Here is a 17,759-nt window from a genome sequence, read left to right as displayed (position 1 = left end):
TTTATGAAGATGAGTCTTATTTTGATATTATACGTGTTGTATGAATTTTATTATACACCATATACAGACTAATGTATAACTATTTGGAGATTTAATAATACTTCCCAATGATAATTGATAATGCTTACTGAATATGGTTTTTAACTATTTGGTAATTTACTCATTTGGTACAACACAAGATTTGTGCCAAGTTATTTCACTCTATATTTGTTCTTTACACAACATAAAACAATTACATTTTTGATTGACTAGTGTATCATTTTATTAAGTTGCACATGAAATTATAGAACTTTATAAATTCTAATAATTGAGAATCTGCTTAGAATTTGTTTCCTCTATATATCAATCACAATATAGTCTCCTGTATCACCATATAGACATTTTGGTAGTACTATGAGAAATTTTGTTTTTAATTCTACTTTTATGTCACGTATGTTGGATGGATGAGTGGGGTTTTTGTATATTAAACTATTAAATAATAAAGATAAAAACAATTTAGTTTTTTTTTAGCTTTTTTGAACAAAATTACAACTTTACTAAGAGTGTTTTATTTCTTATGTAAATACTCATTTATGGTAATATTTTGAATTATTATCCATTATACATGTAAATATAATCTTTGCTAACCTTTGGTTAGAGTAAATGTAAAATGAATGCAACAGTAAACATTGATTACTGCATCAAGAAGCGAGGAAATAGAAAAGAACTACCTCAGTATAATTATACGGTTATAAGATTTGTAATCCGTTTGGTCAATAGTTCAATCAAGCAAGGACTGACAAACATGATTGGAATATCATTAATTATAACTTATCACGATTTGGCTGGTGGTAGCCTAGCTAGTGGGAATTTCCCCAGTAGATCAGTTGAAACACTGGAACCACAGTTCGAATCTCCTAAATAGAGGTTGAAATATCTGTCGTGTGGATATTCATAAAATTGTCTTTCTCAAATAACTTCGTACTACACATCACTTAACATCTGTACATAACATCAACATGTTCTGTATAGATTATGTAGTCGTGATGCTACTTTTAATACTGGTTCAGGTTACTAATGGATCACTTCTTTCTTTGTGTTCATTTCTCGTGGGTCTCATTTGGATTAGAGGATTATATTAATTATTCTCATCTAAGCATTTGTTTTTTGTATTCACCATATTTTTGACATTTAAATGTTTACACAAATAAATCTCTACTAAACAAAATGTGCTATTTTCCATTTGTTCCTGATTTTACTAGTTTCAGCATATAGATTATTAAAACAGCTGTAATCACTGTAGGACTGACGCTAGATATTGATACTGTAACAGCTATAATCTTGCTACATAACTTGGCACCTCGACTGAACTATGGGAATAAGACTGTTTTATGTATAACGTAGTTATAACTGAATAATAAAGGAATTATATTATGTTTAAGATTTTTAGCTAACAAATATGCTAACAGTTAATTCTGAGTAATAAATTTAAACGTTTGAAATTGTAAAAATAACTGGTGTAGCAGTTCGCTGTACAGTCGCATTTTAAATTTTTAATGAAAGAAATGTGTTATGCGTAATTTGTTCTACAATGTTAAAAGTTATATGAACTTGTATGAACTATGAATAATTATAAATGACCCAAACAGTAAGTCATCAATACAAGACAAAACTTTAATTATTAATTATTTTCTCTACTTGTGCTAACAAGATTTATTGTTATATCGGTACTAATATTCGGTGTCGGTCCTACATAGTGGTAATTTTTAAACACTGTCGGATACATACCTAATTATCAATCGATAGTGCCACAATGTTCTGATGTAGACATTAGTAACTACTGATCGATCAATGTTTTAAGATTTCATTAAAGTCATAGATCCTAGTTTCAGCCCATGACTATGGACACAGTTTGGTTAATCTGCAAACCTGTAACACATCTGGATAAAATTACGACAGCGTGAAATGAGGGTCTGTGACGATGACTCACTGGGCTGAATTTACAAAGCCTGTTTTTCTAAAACACAGGTGTATAAGCATTGTAAATGTACATAGGTATATGCATGCAAGTCATAAACAGGCTTCGTAAATTAGGCCCTATATGTTGAAGTGTTTAAAAACTAGGGTCTGTCACTTTAAACATTCGTGTGTTTCCCTTCACAGAACAAAGACCACAATATTTAGCTTTTAGATTGGTTTATTGTGTAGATACCAACGTATCTAGTCTAAGCACCTCTTACAGTTTTTCCATGTAAACTGAATGAAAGCAGGTATTCAGCTTGTTAACTCTGTAACCCCAATACTGTCTGTTGTTTTACAGAACCACTAGCATGTTTTAGCTATCCAGCCTGGTATGAATGGATTTCTCACATGCGGACATGTCAGTTGATTCATGCTAAATGTTAAGCTGTTGCACAAGTCAGTGCTCTATAGATAACATACTTTGATGTTGTCAAAGTTGTGTTGATCCACTCGTAAACAGATCTCGTAGTATGTAGACATGTCGTTTGGGTAACTGATGAATGGTGTCCAAGCCTCTGCTATATATACAACAGATTTTGATTCTGGTGATGCTTAACAATCTGCAAAAGCATCTTCTCAGCTTTAGGGTTATTCTGGGGGGGGAAAGAAAAGAAATTAAAAACATGTTATACTGGTTAGAATAAATGATAAAAGAACTGAATTGCCTGTAATGCATATTGTCTACATTTTTAACTTACCTTTTTTGGGTGGAACTTAGTTATGAATATATAAACAACTGTCAAAGAAATATGTCAATAAAAGATGTAAATGACCCATTTGAATAGTGATGTTATGACCAGTTATGGATTTACCTGAATGGGAAAGTCTTTGATTGGGGTTGCTTTCAACAGTGGTTTGAAGGCCGTTATGGTGTGGATGTCTATAAACATGGACTCTGTGTAACAGAGGTACAACACTGCTCGAATGCTGTGTACTTGACAGTAGGTTAGAACTGAAAACAAAGAGAAGCAACAGTCATAAGGTTTCTCGCATTAATGAAAAACAAAAGGGTCATAATTTCAGTCTATAATTATACACTCAACAGTCAAGTATTTTTCTGGGCTGTCTTATTCATTATTTTTGGTATATCAAGTCACTTGTTAATAAATTGTAAAAACAAAGTTAACAATACTTTAACATATATGAAATTATGGCTGTTTGGTATTTAACAAATGGATCATTTTAACAAAGGAAACATTATCACCACATAGGCTACTCCTACCAAGTAAAGAAACAGATCTGTTTATATGCACATACCCACTTTGCCATAGACAGGACAATATATACGATGACCTTTGATATACAGTGAAACCCTCCACGGGACCAAGTTTTTTGTTCGGTGTTCAGAGGTGTCTGGTTTTCAGGGGTTTGTATTGATACAAAAGCTTCTGTTGTACTCTGTTGTTTGTTTCTGCTGGTGTCCTATTCATATTCGGCCATAATGTATTGAAAATGTATGCAACATATAATAATCCAATAAAGAAGCTTTCACTTAGATATTTTAATGTTTGCTTATGTACATTTAATGATTGTAAATTTATCATCGAGGCATAGTTCAATACGGCAACATTTAGCCGGACGTTCCATGTTGAACATCAATAAGGTAATGAGATGCTACTGACATGTTTTTGACACCACAGTTTGCCAAATAAACGTGGGTTTTTTCGTGGAGGGGGGTTTAAATCAAAAGAAGACAGTGGATTACATTCATTATTGTTTTGTTCATCCTTGAAGCAAACTATAAACATGTTTGTGAAGAATATCAAAGCTGCCACTTGATCATTAATTGCTTAATTGTTATTTGCCAATTGTACCCAGTCAAATGTAAAGCTAAGATTCCATTAACATGTTAAGCGGATGCGGCATGCGTGATGCGTTCAGTTGCCGCACGAATCGCTACATGGAGCAATTTAGTTTTCCGCATTCGCAGGCGTGTGACAAATCGCATCCGCAGTTAAATTTTTGCCGCATCCGCTTACCGCGTTAATGGAATCTTAGCTTAACAGTGATTACACATCTAATGGCTAACCTGAGCATGTGTATATTACACTAGCTATGTTCGCAGTCGGGTAATCCAGCCAAAGACAACAAAGTGACAATAAACACAACAATAAGTGTGATTGTCTGATTTTCAGAGGTACAGTTTAGTGAGGTTTCCAGTTTAAAGAGGTAAACTTTAGTGTTAAAAGTTGTGTAAATCATGGGACCATGGAAAATGTCCGGTTTAGAGAGGGTCCGGTCTTGAGGGGTTTCACTTGCTAATAATGGGACACAGGATGGGTGAGAGAAAACATCCGTCCACCCACCAAGAACAACTGACTATATAACCCACTTCACCTCAAGTACAAGCTCTACAACTGACCTACATCTTGTCCTACTTATATAAGCATAAAACTTTACCATGTCTTTAAAACTTTTTAGAATGATGGGACGAGGAAAACATCTATACATACTCTGAGCCTGTAACCCTGTCACCATGTTTGGCTGTTCGAGAATCGGACAGACTGGGGTGCCTCCGAACCTGGCAGTCTTGAGAGCTCGTAGAAAGGGAGTCTGCAGCTCTGAGATGGGGACGTCACTCTTGTAATCACTGCTAGGTGTCGACGCCAGAACACACACATAACACTCGGATAGGTCTAAACCTGAAAATAACTTCACACACACACAAAATTCAGTGGTCAATCAAATAAATATATTCATTAAATAAAAAACTATTTAAAAACTTAAGTAATGATTATTTGTTAATAGTATCAAAGATATGCAACAAGTCTGTATATTTTCCAATATTTAATTCTTTTTTTTTTAAATTCAGCTATCGTCTAATTTGCGGTATATGCAAAGAAGACAAAATTGTTAAAGATTCATAGTTATTTTCACATTAATCTTTTAGATTTGTAAGAAACATTCACATCCCAATTTTTTTTAATGCATTCAGAATTTCAGTTATATACAGAGCAACAAGGTTAAGATTTTAAAAAAATATATTATCACATATAGCAAACCTGTGCATATAAAAAATATTTTAGTTGTGATATCTAAAAAAAGAATATTTGCAGAGTAAACACATATTTGGGCTAGAAATAGCGGCCTGCAAAAAGCAGTCTTTTTTTTTAGACCTAGCAGGTGAAAAAAAACTAACCTGCTAAAACATTTTAAAAATTGCAGGTCATCTTTCAAGAGAAATGTATCCTGGCGTCATATGTTTTCGATACGATATGCAAAAAATTTAAATATAATAAAAACAATACTTCGTACATACAATAATACTTTACCTTTCTCAAGTCACATTAGTTTATTGTGGAAAAACAATGATAATTTCCCATGAACGCCAAGTTTACCTCCAAAAAAACTAGCTGCTACGTCGTACAGGTGTTTCCGCTATATTTTCACAAACATCATATGTTTTTGATAGTTTCATTGGTTGTCTATTTTTGTCCTTATTAATGTAGTGTAGGGTCTATACTCCATGCAATAATTTACATCAAAATCTTCTTTTGAAAATAAAATCATAAAATGTTTGTAACTCATAAAAAATATTGAATAATTTTCAGACCAATAGACAAGTGTTCACTGAAAACATATTTACATTAGGTTTTCGTCATAGGTTAATGTCTAATCATCTTGTTATACGTATCAATGGCACCAAAATTGATATTGTCACCGTAAGTACTCTGACAGTGATACAGAACTATATATTTTCAAAAAATCTAATTCCACCAAACCACCTTTATTTGTAGAAAATGTAAATGCTCATGTAAACGTGCCCCCACCAGAATTACCGAAAAGAACCAACCAGCCTTCCATAAATTTTATTATTCAGTGTAATGAACATGTGGTATATCGTCTAACTTTGGAAGGTCAGATGTCGGCGTTGCAGACGATAACTTTGCAGGGATTTGTGATACCTGGATTTCACTATGTGAGGCATTTCATTAGTACCAAAATTTTGCATTACAAAAAACTGATAACATGCACACTATTTATGGTATTATAATTAAAACAAAGTTGGCAGCTTGACTTGAAGCATTTTTAATATTGAGAGAAAAAACATACTTCCTTGTTTATGTTCAGGCTGATAGTGATGTAATATCTTGCATAATCTCACGATACATGCAGTTACAAACAAACAAACATATGTCAATCAAAATTGTATGACAGTACGGTATGTACGATCATCTCATCTTGAATTTAGTGGAGGCTGAGCTCGTTATTCTGTTATATTTTAATTTTATAATGCTCTAAAATACATCCCCGAGTCCAATTTTCCATACACTGTCTCAAACCCTCCACTCACCCTATACTGCCATAGGTGCAACTATAAACCACACATTTTATTGACCTATTACTTATAGTTTGTGAAAAACTAAGTTAAATACGAAACTAACATTAAATTTTAATGTAAACATTGAAACCACTGCCACTGCCTTTATCTGAGCTTTTTACTTTGTAAAGAAAGGTGAGACAAAAATACCGTGTTTCATAGTAATCACTAAATTACTTTTACTAAAATAAACATGCATGATTAATTGGCCTCACCTGAGTGACCCACGAGAAGCTCTGGTCGGGTTTCACCTCTGTTTTACACTGACACACCATCAGACCTGTTGTACTCGTGCTCCGATGCAGGTAACATGTTTCGTCTGATTTTCCAAGCTGTTCAAGTGTCTGGACTGCCTCGTCTGAAATTCCACTGAAAACACCAGCCACTCTTTCAAACGTTTTGTCTTCCATAACATATGTCTGTATGAAACCTACAATAAACAAAAACGGCAAGAATTGCTTTTGCACACTAAAATGCTGTCACATTTGCTAATAGTGCAGTCATTTAATGTACAGGAAAATCTACAAGGTCATCATGACGATTCATGCATACAATCCTAGTTACAACATGGCTGCTTGAGCGGTTTAGCAGGTGTATAGTTATTATCGTATTTTACTATAGAGAAAATTAATATTAACAGGCATTCTGAGAGTACTGCTTAAGCAGTGTATGTCCCCCTACCAGGCCCAACACATTTTTGTATCTCCTAAGTCCAAGGGCCATAACTCTGTAAAAAAAAATATATCAGTAAATCACTATGAAAGTCAAACTCAATCTGTAACTGTATATGATAAAGCTATACACAATTTGTTAAGCTCAGTAGCTTAAGGCATTGCAAAAAAGAAAGTCCTTAAAACTGTATATGGGACAGACAGACAGAATTACTCCTCTGGTTGGACTAATAATATGGTAATTTGGTATGGAATAGTAAAACACAGGCATCAAATGACAAAAGGAGCAAAAAACAATGGTATGAAATGACCATAAACTGTAACAAATAAACTATGGTATGAAATTCTCTAGAACAAACTTATTGAGATGAAGTTAAATTAAAGATTGTTTTGTTTATCAACTAGAACACAATATAATAGTACAGAAAATGAACATCAACTGGAAATCGATCAGACAAGTATTGTACCATTAGTTTGTGAGAGGATATTACATAAAACTACTTATTGCTAAATAGAAAAATATATTGTATTTGCAATTCCTCAAAACCAGGACAGTACATACTAAGGCCTGTATAAGCATAGGATGGAATGGAAAAAAATGCAATGGATACGAAGGTCGCTACTTTTTAACAATTAGTGCCATGGGATTTTATATACACGCAATTTTCTACAGACAGGACAGCACACATTCATTCATTTTATTTCAACTTATTTTCATGCTTATATCCAATTAAGGTTCAAGCACACTGTCCTGGGCACACACCTCAGCTATCTGGTCTGTCTGTCCAGGACAGTGGGTTAGTTGTTAGTGGTTAGTGAGAAAGAAGAGGGTTTAGTGGTCTTACACCTACCCAATGAGTCGTTAAAACTCGCTCTGGTTTGGAGCTGGTACCGGGCTGTTAACCCAGTACCTACCATCCTTATGTCTGATGGCTTAACGACGCCACCACCGAGGCCGGTGACAGCACATACATGTTCTTTGATATATATACCAGTTATTGAGCACTGATTACAATGAAAAACACTCAAATAGATCTGTCGACTAGAAGATTAACTCACAACTCACACTATACAGAACTTATTACTCAAACTATACAACACTGTTACAGTATTAACAGAGGATGTGACAGCACTCACCACTGGCTGCTGGACCCTGCGCTATGATCAGTGTGTGTAATTTAGATAGCCTGCCTTTGGGATCTTTGGCCTTTTCAGCTTGAACTGCTTTTGACCAGAAAACAATGGAGGAACTGAAATAGAAAATAAAATAATGCATAACCCTGCCATGCAATGGACTACTCTTTCAAATTAAGGGATGTTATGTGTTTTATGCAGCATCCCACAGATTGGATAGTACATACCATGGTCTTTGTTACACCAGTTGTGGAGCACTGAATGGAACGAGAAATAGCCCAGTGGGCCCACCCATGGGGATTGAGTTTGGAAATACTGCTAATTATCTTCACTGGTAAATTTTGACTCTTTTAACAAAAAGTTCAAACTCAGGATTAAGGAACAAAAAACATTGTACCCCAGCAGGAGACTGGGTTCTTAGTCAATACTCAAAACTAAAGTTAAAATACTGGTTTGGCGTCATTTACACATAAATTCTTTTTTGCTACACAAAATTACAACATTTTTCAACCGCATCAAATAGGAACTCATTCTGCATAGTTAGTTTGCCTGAACATCAGAGCTGGTTTGGCATCATTTACACATAAATTCTTTTTTGCTACACAAAATTACATTTTTCAACCGCATCAAATAGGAACTCATTCTGCATAGTTAGTTTGCCTGAACATCAGAGCTTTTATAAGCTTGATACTAAGGTCGACAAATCACTTTTCACATCCTTGTTTTGGCTTCGTACACAATAAATATAACATATCTCGCCATAATTTCACATGAAATCCATTTTTCATAAATAGTACCAATTTTTTTATCACAAGGTTCTCTTCAAACACAGAAGATGCATTAGTAACTCTTAAACAACAATTTTTCAACAGCAATTTTTCATCATTCTGGAAAGGGAAATGCCATGTAGCCAGTTTAATGTTATTGTATCGTCCATTTCCCTGTTTCGGTGAGGTTCCTGTTTCAGTGATTGCATTGTTTGTGCACAACAGAACATACATTTGAATATTTTTAACAAATTTGACTTTTGCATGGGGAAAGTAAACAAATGTCGGTCATATTAAAGAAATGAAAGCAAGATTAAAATTTACCCTCTCATAAACACGGCACATTTCTTAATACCTTTTTTCTATGAAATCAAAGACTGTAATTTGAAAGAAAACTTAATTTTAAAAGCTATTTCTGTCTGTTCTCAGCTGTACTGGTATCTGGTTATTGAAGTTACATGATTGTCATGGTATCTGCTGCTAAAACTCTCTTTACAAATACTTGCCAAATACCATAATACATCATTCCCTTTGCAGACTTTTTTATTTTTTTTCTTCTTCTTTTTTTTAATTATTGTCCCCAGACCATTAGACAGTGCCAGGGTTTGCCAAAAATATATGGTCCTCATATGTTTTAACATAAATATCTTTTCGGATATCTGTTTATATAGAAAAAATGCATATTATTAGGCCTATTGGTAGAGTACGTTGGAGCAAAAACGACCACTCACGATACCCAAGTGATAATTTTCTTTTCTTTGGGACTATGTAATTGTCAGTTTTGTAATTTTAGATGGGAGTCTACTTAATCAAGGGTTTTACAGAATTATTTACCAAGGCTAGCTCTCGCACTCGCCAAATTCGCCAACTGCAAATTTTGAAAGCGGTTGGTGAATTTTATTTTAATTTGCCGAAAACATTTCATGTAATAATGGACATTTTTTATAAAATACAAGTTGATTTCTGCAATTTTTGAAGTTTATTAGACAATTAGGCGAAATGTTTTGCTCACCCAGAGCTAGCCCTGTTTACAGTAATAAAGCACGACGGCTGATAATGTCCATTAATATTGTTGGGGCAGTAGGTTATCCCACAATACCCTGTGATCTTAAAGGTAGGGTCAACTCAAACAAGAGCCGTATGTGTTGGAAAGATGCATACCCGGACCACCAACACATACTGACACTTTAACAAATGAAAAATTTAGAGTTAATAAAAAAACATGATTATTCCTGCTAACTGGGGGCAGCCATTTTGTTTTGTTTTTGTGACGTCCGGTGGTATAGCTTGGGGCGAAGTGACATCAGCTCTGTCCATCTTCTCTATGCACAGTGTAAACAAATGCTCTAATTTACGACAAGGCGCTTCGCTTTCATCAAACTGACTTGTAAACCAACATAAATGACTTGATAGTATAATAAACTATTTAACTAAATATATTTCAGGTTATAGTTATAGTATTTTCCTTTTTTTTTAAATCCATAGAAAAAAATGCATACTATTAGGCTTATTGGTAGGGCGCGTTCGAGCAAAAACTACCACTCACGATACCAAAGTGATACTTTTCTTTTCTTTGGGACGACGTAATTGGTCAGTTTTGTGATTTTAGATGGGAAAGTCTACTTAATCAAGGGTTTTACAGAATTACTTACAGTAATAAAGCAGGGCAGTCGGTAATGTCCATTACGATTTGAGGTGTATCCATGCTGTTATCACACAATACCCTGTGATCTTCATAAAAGAGGCACGTCTTTTTAGTGTGTCTAAACACAGTGTCTGGGGACCTTCTGAATATACACCTGCCAATCAGGAACCACAGAAAGGCCATGGAAAGAAAAGACCAATTAACCAAGAAAACACTCTGATTTTGTTTCAGTACGTGGGTTAATTTATGTACGAAAAAAAATAATACAGTTATTTCAACACTTTGACAATGGTGGTTTATTTTGTATTGAAAAATAGTATATAACTGGTGCTGGCTTACTAAGATGGATATAATTACAGAACACTGCGATGCATCTGCAAAAATCAGGTATGTTTTGTTTCTTCATTTCAAAGACTAATTCCTGACGTGACACGTTAGGTGTTACGTAACCACCAGCTCGCCAGAAGGCGTATTCACTGGGATGGTACAAAATGGCTGCGCCCGTTATATATAATAGCCGTCACATTTAACCGTTTTATTAATTAACTATACGATTATACTTGTTGATATTAAGCAATAATGTGCATTATATATCATTGAATATGCATACCTGGCCAAATGCCTTAATTGTCCCCTCCTTTAAAAAAACGGGCAAGTATTTTTGTATGTGTATCTAGACAGTGGTAATTACTTATCTTGACTGGATACCATGTAACATACACCCGCCAATCAGGAATCACATGTGCAGGCCACGAAAAAAAAAAAGGACCAATTAACTAAGAAAACACTCTGATTATCATGTCAGTACTGGGTTAATGTATGGATGAAACATAATTATAATACAGTTATTTCAACATTTTGACAGTGGTGGTTTATTTTGCACTGAAAAATATATACTTATTGCTGGCTTAAGAGGATGGATATTATTACAGAACATTGCAATAATGTGCATTATATATCGTTGAATATGCATACCAGTCCAAAAGCCTTGCTTTAGCATCCCGTTAATGGTTTGTGTCCGACCACATGATTATAGGACACCATCGGAAATACATTGCTAACACATTCAACTTAGGTGTAATAAGACATAAAAGCAATTGTGACAGTTTTATTAATGCTGGTCACATAAGTGTGTTTAGAATATTGACCTTCCAACAAATGTGTCGTCCTCCTCCTCATCATCGTCGTCTTCAAAAGCTCGTGATGTGACTGGCAAAATCTCACCAAAGAAGGTCGCCATGTTTGTTTTAGTCTCGTATACTCAGTCTCGTAAGGATGCGTTTTATTATTTTAAATAATAATAATAATAATTAAACATATATTCAGTTAATTTGTAACAGGATTAATCATTGTTAGTTTAAAAAATAAATTAATTTAAGCACAATGTTTTAGTTAATTTATCACGTGATAAGTGTTTATATTTTTCGCCAGGTGTATGTTGTCAGCAATTAGTAATCCATAAATAATCCAGACTCCTGCATTTTTAAATTTCCAGATTTTTGTGTTATTATTTACGCAATGTTTAGTACGGTGACAAGCTGGCTTGGTGTTGGGGAAAAGGGTGACCTAGACATGCCACCAGACGATGCTAAAGAAAACAAGCAAGTTGAGAAAAACGAAGGAAAAGAAGTTCCGAATCCTGAAACGGACAACAGTGAGATCAAGAGTGACACGGACACTCACACTGTCACTGACACAGATGAAAAAGTGACAGCAGAAAACGAAAATGATATTTCAGCCAAGCAAGCATTGGAAGATGTGTCGGCTAAAGCACTGAGTACTGCTAAAGAATGGGGAAGTAAGAACACTGAACATTGCAGTTTTAGTTTTATTAAAATCCATTCTTACTGGCCACTCCAGCTTTATTGTGTGGGTCTTTGTCATTGGATCTAACTAAAGATAGTGTTATTTCATGTTCATTGGACCAGTCCAAACATTGTTTGTGTAGTCCTGCACGTATTTAGCTGAAGGTGCAGAATGACAGTGTAGTTCATCAAGATTAACTTTGTCTACAAGTGCAAGCAATACCAAAGTTAATCCTGGGGACGAACAACACCATTAGTGCCCTTCCAAGCAGTTTTGCTCGGAACGGAATTCAATCCGAATTGCGGTCAAACTAAAAGAAAAACGACTGTCATCACGTTTTTCCACCCAAATCGTGTACTGTGATCTATTACGAGCATATGGACACTAAGAAATACTTACATTGAAACAATCTTCACTTTGAATTAAAGGAAAAACAACTGACTGTGTGACGTGTTTAAAACGCGAGGTGAATTATGGGAGGAAAATGAAACTCGGAGCAATCTTGTATGTGGAAAAGGATCGGTGAAGTCATTTCTCGTTCTATAATGAATAAAACAAAAACCATAAAACTAAAAATTAATTAAAGTTAATAAAATAACTTAAAAGTAAAAATAAATTAAAGTAAATCAAATAAAATGAAATAAAAGAAAAGAAATGAAATTAAAGTTAATACAAAAAATAAAATAACATTAATTAATTAATAGAAATGAAATAAAAATTATGATTTACACACACACACACACAGTACTGCGAACTCCACGAAACTGCGACTTTTAGATATAACCAGGCAATTAGTTGTTGAGGATTGCCTCGCAACTCTGTGCCATTCACTGGAATCGGCATGTTATTAACAAATGTGTATACCATATTGAGTGCAGAACCAGAGTGAACTGTGACGTTTGATTACCTGGAAGTGGGTACCAAATCTCCAAACATGTGACCGATACTACACGCGATTTTATTATGTGCACCAACAATAAGCTGAAGGAATGTTGCCATCCTGTTAGGACAGCGCAGCTCGAACCTTTTAATGAGGAATCATTTTTGTTTGACTTACGTAAAATCCTGAACAAGGCACACATCAAATTTGGTTTATCTTGTTCAACTCTCTGGCTTCCTCGTCGTGGCGAGCAAGGGGCAACAGTAAAAATTTTACGTACTGGCAAACGAGAGATAATGTTTCATTGCCACACACACACACACACCCCCCCCCCAATCCTTTTTCACATACAAGATTGCTCCGAGTTTCATTTTCCTTGCATAATTCACCTCGCGTTTTAAACACAAGTCATACAGTCAGTCGTTTTTCCTTTAATTCAAAGTGAAGATTGTTTCAAAGTAAGTATTTCTTAGTGTCCATATGCTCGAAATAGATCACAGTACACGATTTGGGTGGAAAAACGTGATGACAGTCGTTTTTCTTTTAGTTTGACTGCAATTCAGATTGAATTCCTAGAGGCACTGATTTTCTGTTTCAGATTTTTTCCTTTTCCGTTTCATAATGTTACAAATTCAGGTTTTTTACCGTTTCAGTATTAAACAAATTCTGTTTTTGTTTCACACACACACACACACCGCAATTAATTGCTGGTATAAAATAAATAAATATGCAATGAGGCAAACCATGTCAGTAGTTTGTATTTATTTTTGGTTTAAATTTAAACACGAATACGCCACGAGACAGACTTCGGACATTTTCGGTTTTCTTTACGATATGATCGGGAAAATAATTACAAACGATCATACTATAAACCACTTCCCTTGTATAATTTATTTTGAACAAAGCCTGGCATACAATATGCAATTACTGCATTCCTTTGTGAGATCGGAAATATGGCAATGCCGCAAATGTTAAAAATGAATACTAGTAAGTAAACATAACATAATATATCTTTCACTTGAGTAAATATTGGACAATTTTAGCTCACAATGTTCGGTTTTTCCCTTTAAATCGCCAGGAATAAGCGAAGAAAACAAGTCTGGTAAAACGTCTAGATACTCTACATTAAACATTTGGCGTAACATACAAAGGTACTAGTGTCGTAGCGTAGCACAGGCAGATGTCGGTGTCCATAGTTTCTAGTTCGAAAAATAAATGTTAATTAATCAAATGCGCTATTTAAAGTTAAATAATGTTTTGGAAAAAAAACGGGAATTCCGTTTCAGATAGCAATTGCGGAAAATCAGTGCCTCTAAATTCCGTTCCGAGCAAAACTGCTCGGAAGGGCGCTAATGGCATTAGACTGGGTATGAGTTCTAAAATACTGTCACTTAACTTCACCAGTAAATGACGACTTTCATTGTTTAGCGAAAAATAAAAACGCAGAATTAAAAAAATAAAAAAATAAAAAATATTCATATCCAGGTGGGATACTGGGTTCTTGAAATCTGGTATCCAAAATTAAATTCTGATATCCTCGGGATATTGGAATACCGTTAATCTTGAACACTGCTCATGACATTATAAACTTATTTGTCATTGACTAGTACAACACTACAAGAAGAAAATTCACACTCCTAACTAGCCCATGTACTCTGACTGTAAGAGCTAGACAGACAGACTTTATCATACTCGAACCGTCAGAGACCAATCTATATAATTTCTGAACAATCTCTGCCTACCAAACGGTAGTCAAAGATTTCCGCAGACAACAACAATCCTATGTGACATTAAATACCTTTACATCAATAATTTTTTAGTTCCTTCATAAAAAAACACTTCACATATTAATCACTAATACACACACCACAGGGAGAAACCAGACAGCACTCTCTTTCAATAATGTCCAGGTTAAATACGTAGTTGCTGACGGGTTTCTTCCTGTAGTGTGTGTATTAGTGATTCATATGTGATTTTATATCAAGGAACTAAACAAATTATTGATGTAAACGTATATAAAAGGGGTCAAATTTCAATCTGGGGGGCACGGCAAGTGTTGCCTTTGGTTTAATAACAAAAATTAGGGAACCAACGCAAATTGGAGGGTCACGAAATTAAGGCAGACTTATCAAGTTTCTGAGATAAAAAATATTTCACCTTATGATCTTGGACTCTTTGATACATATATATGCCATAATAATGTATTTTACCAGGTTAATAATATTTAGCACAAAAGCGACATTTTTCCTATATGCCCAATATAGCAGATATTAAAAGTATATTCAAATTGATGAAAACTCAACAATCAACATGGAAGTGTTCAATGTATGCTAACACCCGTAAGTTGAATAAATATGATAATTTTTTAAATTTATTTTGAGTACTTGGGCACTATAGAGGGTTAAAATAAATGAATGTGTCATATATGCGGGCACAAGACTACTTCATCCATCCTGCACCGTCAGTAGGAAGACTGCCACTCAGAACTGACTTGACAGAATGAAGCTTGTTCATGACCGCAACGTCCCAATCATCTTGCCAAGTCGAAAAGATATATATTGGTTAATATGATATTTAAAATTACTAATGTGTAAGTCACAAAGAATATATTTATAAATGTCATCAACTTAAACTGCTGTAAATAATGTTATTGTTATGGGCATTTTAGCACGTTTTGTTTTACATCCTGGTATAACTGACCTGTCACTTCGTGTCTCAACAGTCAACAAGCAACCCAAATTCGCTAGATGTGATTTTTCATGTTACATTTTGTGTTATGTCTAAATAGTAAAATGCTGGGTTTAAAAAAAAAAAAAAATCCGAAGGGCATGGTGTCAAACCAGGTGCGGCAGCGCAGCATTTTTGTTGTTGACACCATAAGATTTTATGGACATAACAGCAAGTAAGGACGGCACCTGGCCGTAGTGAAATTCAAACCCTGATGTAACATTAAATATAGGATTGTTGTTGTATTAAAGCAGGAATCTTTTACTACTGTTTGGTAGGCAGCAGTTGCATAGAATTTATGTAGATTGGTCTCTGACAGTTGGAAAGCATTATAACTGTCCAAATGTCCATCTAACTCTCACCGTCACAGTACTCTGATTACCTCTGAGCTAGTTCGAAAGGTCTACCGTCAACTGAGTTTGACGTCAGAATCATATTTATGTTTTATTCTCAGCACAAACTAGTTTTCTGTACGTAAAGTTGTAAACAGTATGTAAAGTTGTAAACAATGTCACATTCTCAACACATGCTGGTTTTCAGTATGTACATAAAGTTGTAAACAATGTCGCATTCTCAACACAAACTGGCATTCATTAAGTAAAGTTGTAAACAATGTTACATTGTCAACACAAATGGCTTTCTGTAGACAAAGTTATAAACAATTTCACATTCTCAACACAAACTGGTTTGCAGTAGATAAAGTTTAAAACAAAGACTGATACATTTTCAATATAAACTGGCTTTCAGTACATAAACTCGTAAACAATGTCACATTCTAAACACAAACTGGCTTTTAGAAGTAAAGACAGGTTCATCAAATTACCTAAATAATCTCAAAGTGAAAGTCAGATTGCCCTAGATTGAACATTGATCTGTCATATAGTGAAATTGCTTTTTAAAAATAAATGAACTCTTTCATACATATTATAAGCTACATGTAGAAACCCGTTTTCAAATCACTGGTGTTTAATTACAGATTTATAGACGGGTTTATTGGCCAGTGACGTCAAAGTACTGTGCGCGGACATGTTTAGAATCACGTGATTGGTCCGCCATTAAGGGAGTAAAACTTACACAATAATAACCTGTGATGGCATTGCATCTGGTTGCATTTTCTGTATTTATTACCTTCTCAGTACATTTTCTTAAAGCAAAACCAGTATGTCGGATAATTCAACCTCATTTAAAGATTGTGTGTTCATATCAAAGCTAGTGGAAGTGTGTTAATAATTAAAAACGTAAATAATAAAGCATGTATATACATGTGAATACAAAAGCATAACGAATAATTTAAACTTATGCAAGCACATATAATTTCCCTGGACACCTGTATAGCCTAATATATTGAACTTTAAAACAGTATTTTAGCCTCAGCGGACGGTGGCATCAGATGACACACACACACACACCCATGCCTATGCTTCTGTTTTATTTATACTTGTCTTGGGCTTCACCAGTAAGTGTCAAAGGGCTTTGTTTTGTAATTATCTAGTATATAGAACATTTAATGACTAATCAGAAGCGCGTTTTCAGGGTAATTTAGTGTTGAATATTGTGGATGATTAATTTAATTTAATTTGTTTTCCTAGAAACAAAAAAATTATTATTTAAAAAATATTTATAACAATAAAATAACAAATGAATTAATTAATTAATAAATTAATAATAAAAATATAAATATAAATAATAATTAAAAAAATAAAATTTGACGAAGTGGGTAGGGGTGCGATGTTTGGTGTGGAGTGCATGCGTATTACGTCAGTAAATTGTTTGTTTATTTTGCACACATTTAACACCATAATAACTC

General features: G+C 34.3%; 2 protein-coding genes across 4 annotated transcripts in view; one reads left to right on the top strand and one right to left on the bottom strand.

Moving 5' to 3' along the window:
* Positions 1-2,158: 2,158 nt before the first annotated feature.
* Positions 2,159-11,814, bottom strand: LOC121371796 (proteasome assembly chaperone 1-like). The gene is made up of 6 exons (XM_041497950.1): positions 11,688-11,814; positions 8,131-8,243; positions 6,538-6,752; positions 4,455-4,653; positions 2,814-2,953; positions 2,159-2,594 (listed from the first exon to the last, which is right to left on the bottom strand). The coding sequence occupies exons 1-6, from the start codon at positions 11,777-11,779 to the stop codon at positions 2,520-2,522; spliced, it is 834 nt and encodes a 277-aa protein (XP_041353884.1). The 5' UTR covers positions 11,780-11,814; the 3' UTR covers positions 2,159-2,519.
* Positions 11,815-11,939: 125 nt separating this feature from the next.
* Positions 11,940-17,759, top strand: part of LOC121371795 (synapse-associated protein 1-like) — a 39,264-nt gene continuing 33,444 nt past the window's right edge. For all 3 annotated transcript variants that reach the window (XM_041497948.1, XM_041497947.1, XM_041497949.1), the window contains exon 1: positions 11,940-12,337. In XM_041497948.1, coding sequence (XP_041353882.1) covers positions 12,058-12,337 — 280 coding nt within the window. In that variant the 5' untranslated portion in view covers positions 11,940-12,057. The remainder of the gene's footprint in view (positions 12,338-17,759) is intronic.

This window comes from Gigantopelta aegis, chromosome 4, assembly GCF_016097555.1.
Source record: "Gigantopelta aegis isolate Gae_Host chromosome 4, Gae_host_genome, whole genome shotgun sequence".
Classification (NCBI taxonomy): Eukaryota; Metazoa; Mollusca; class Gastropoda; order Neomphalida; family Peltospiridae; genus Gigantopelta; species Gigantopelta aegis.
The sequence above is the reverse complement of the archived record's forward strand: the minus strand, read 5'-3'. Positions and strand labels throughout refer to the sequence as shown.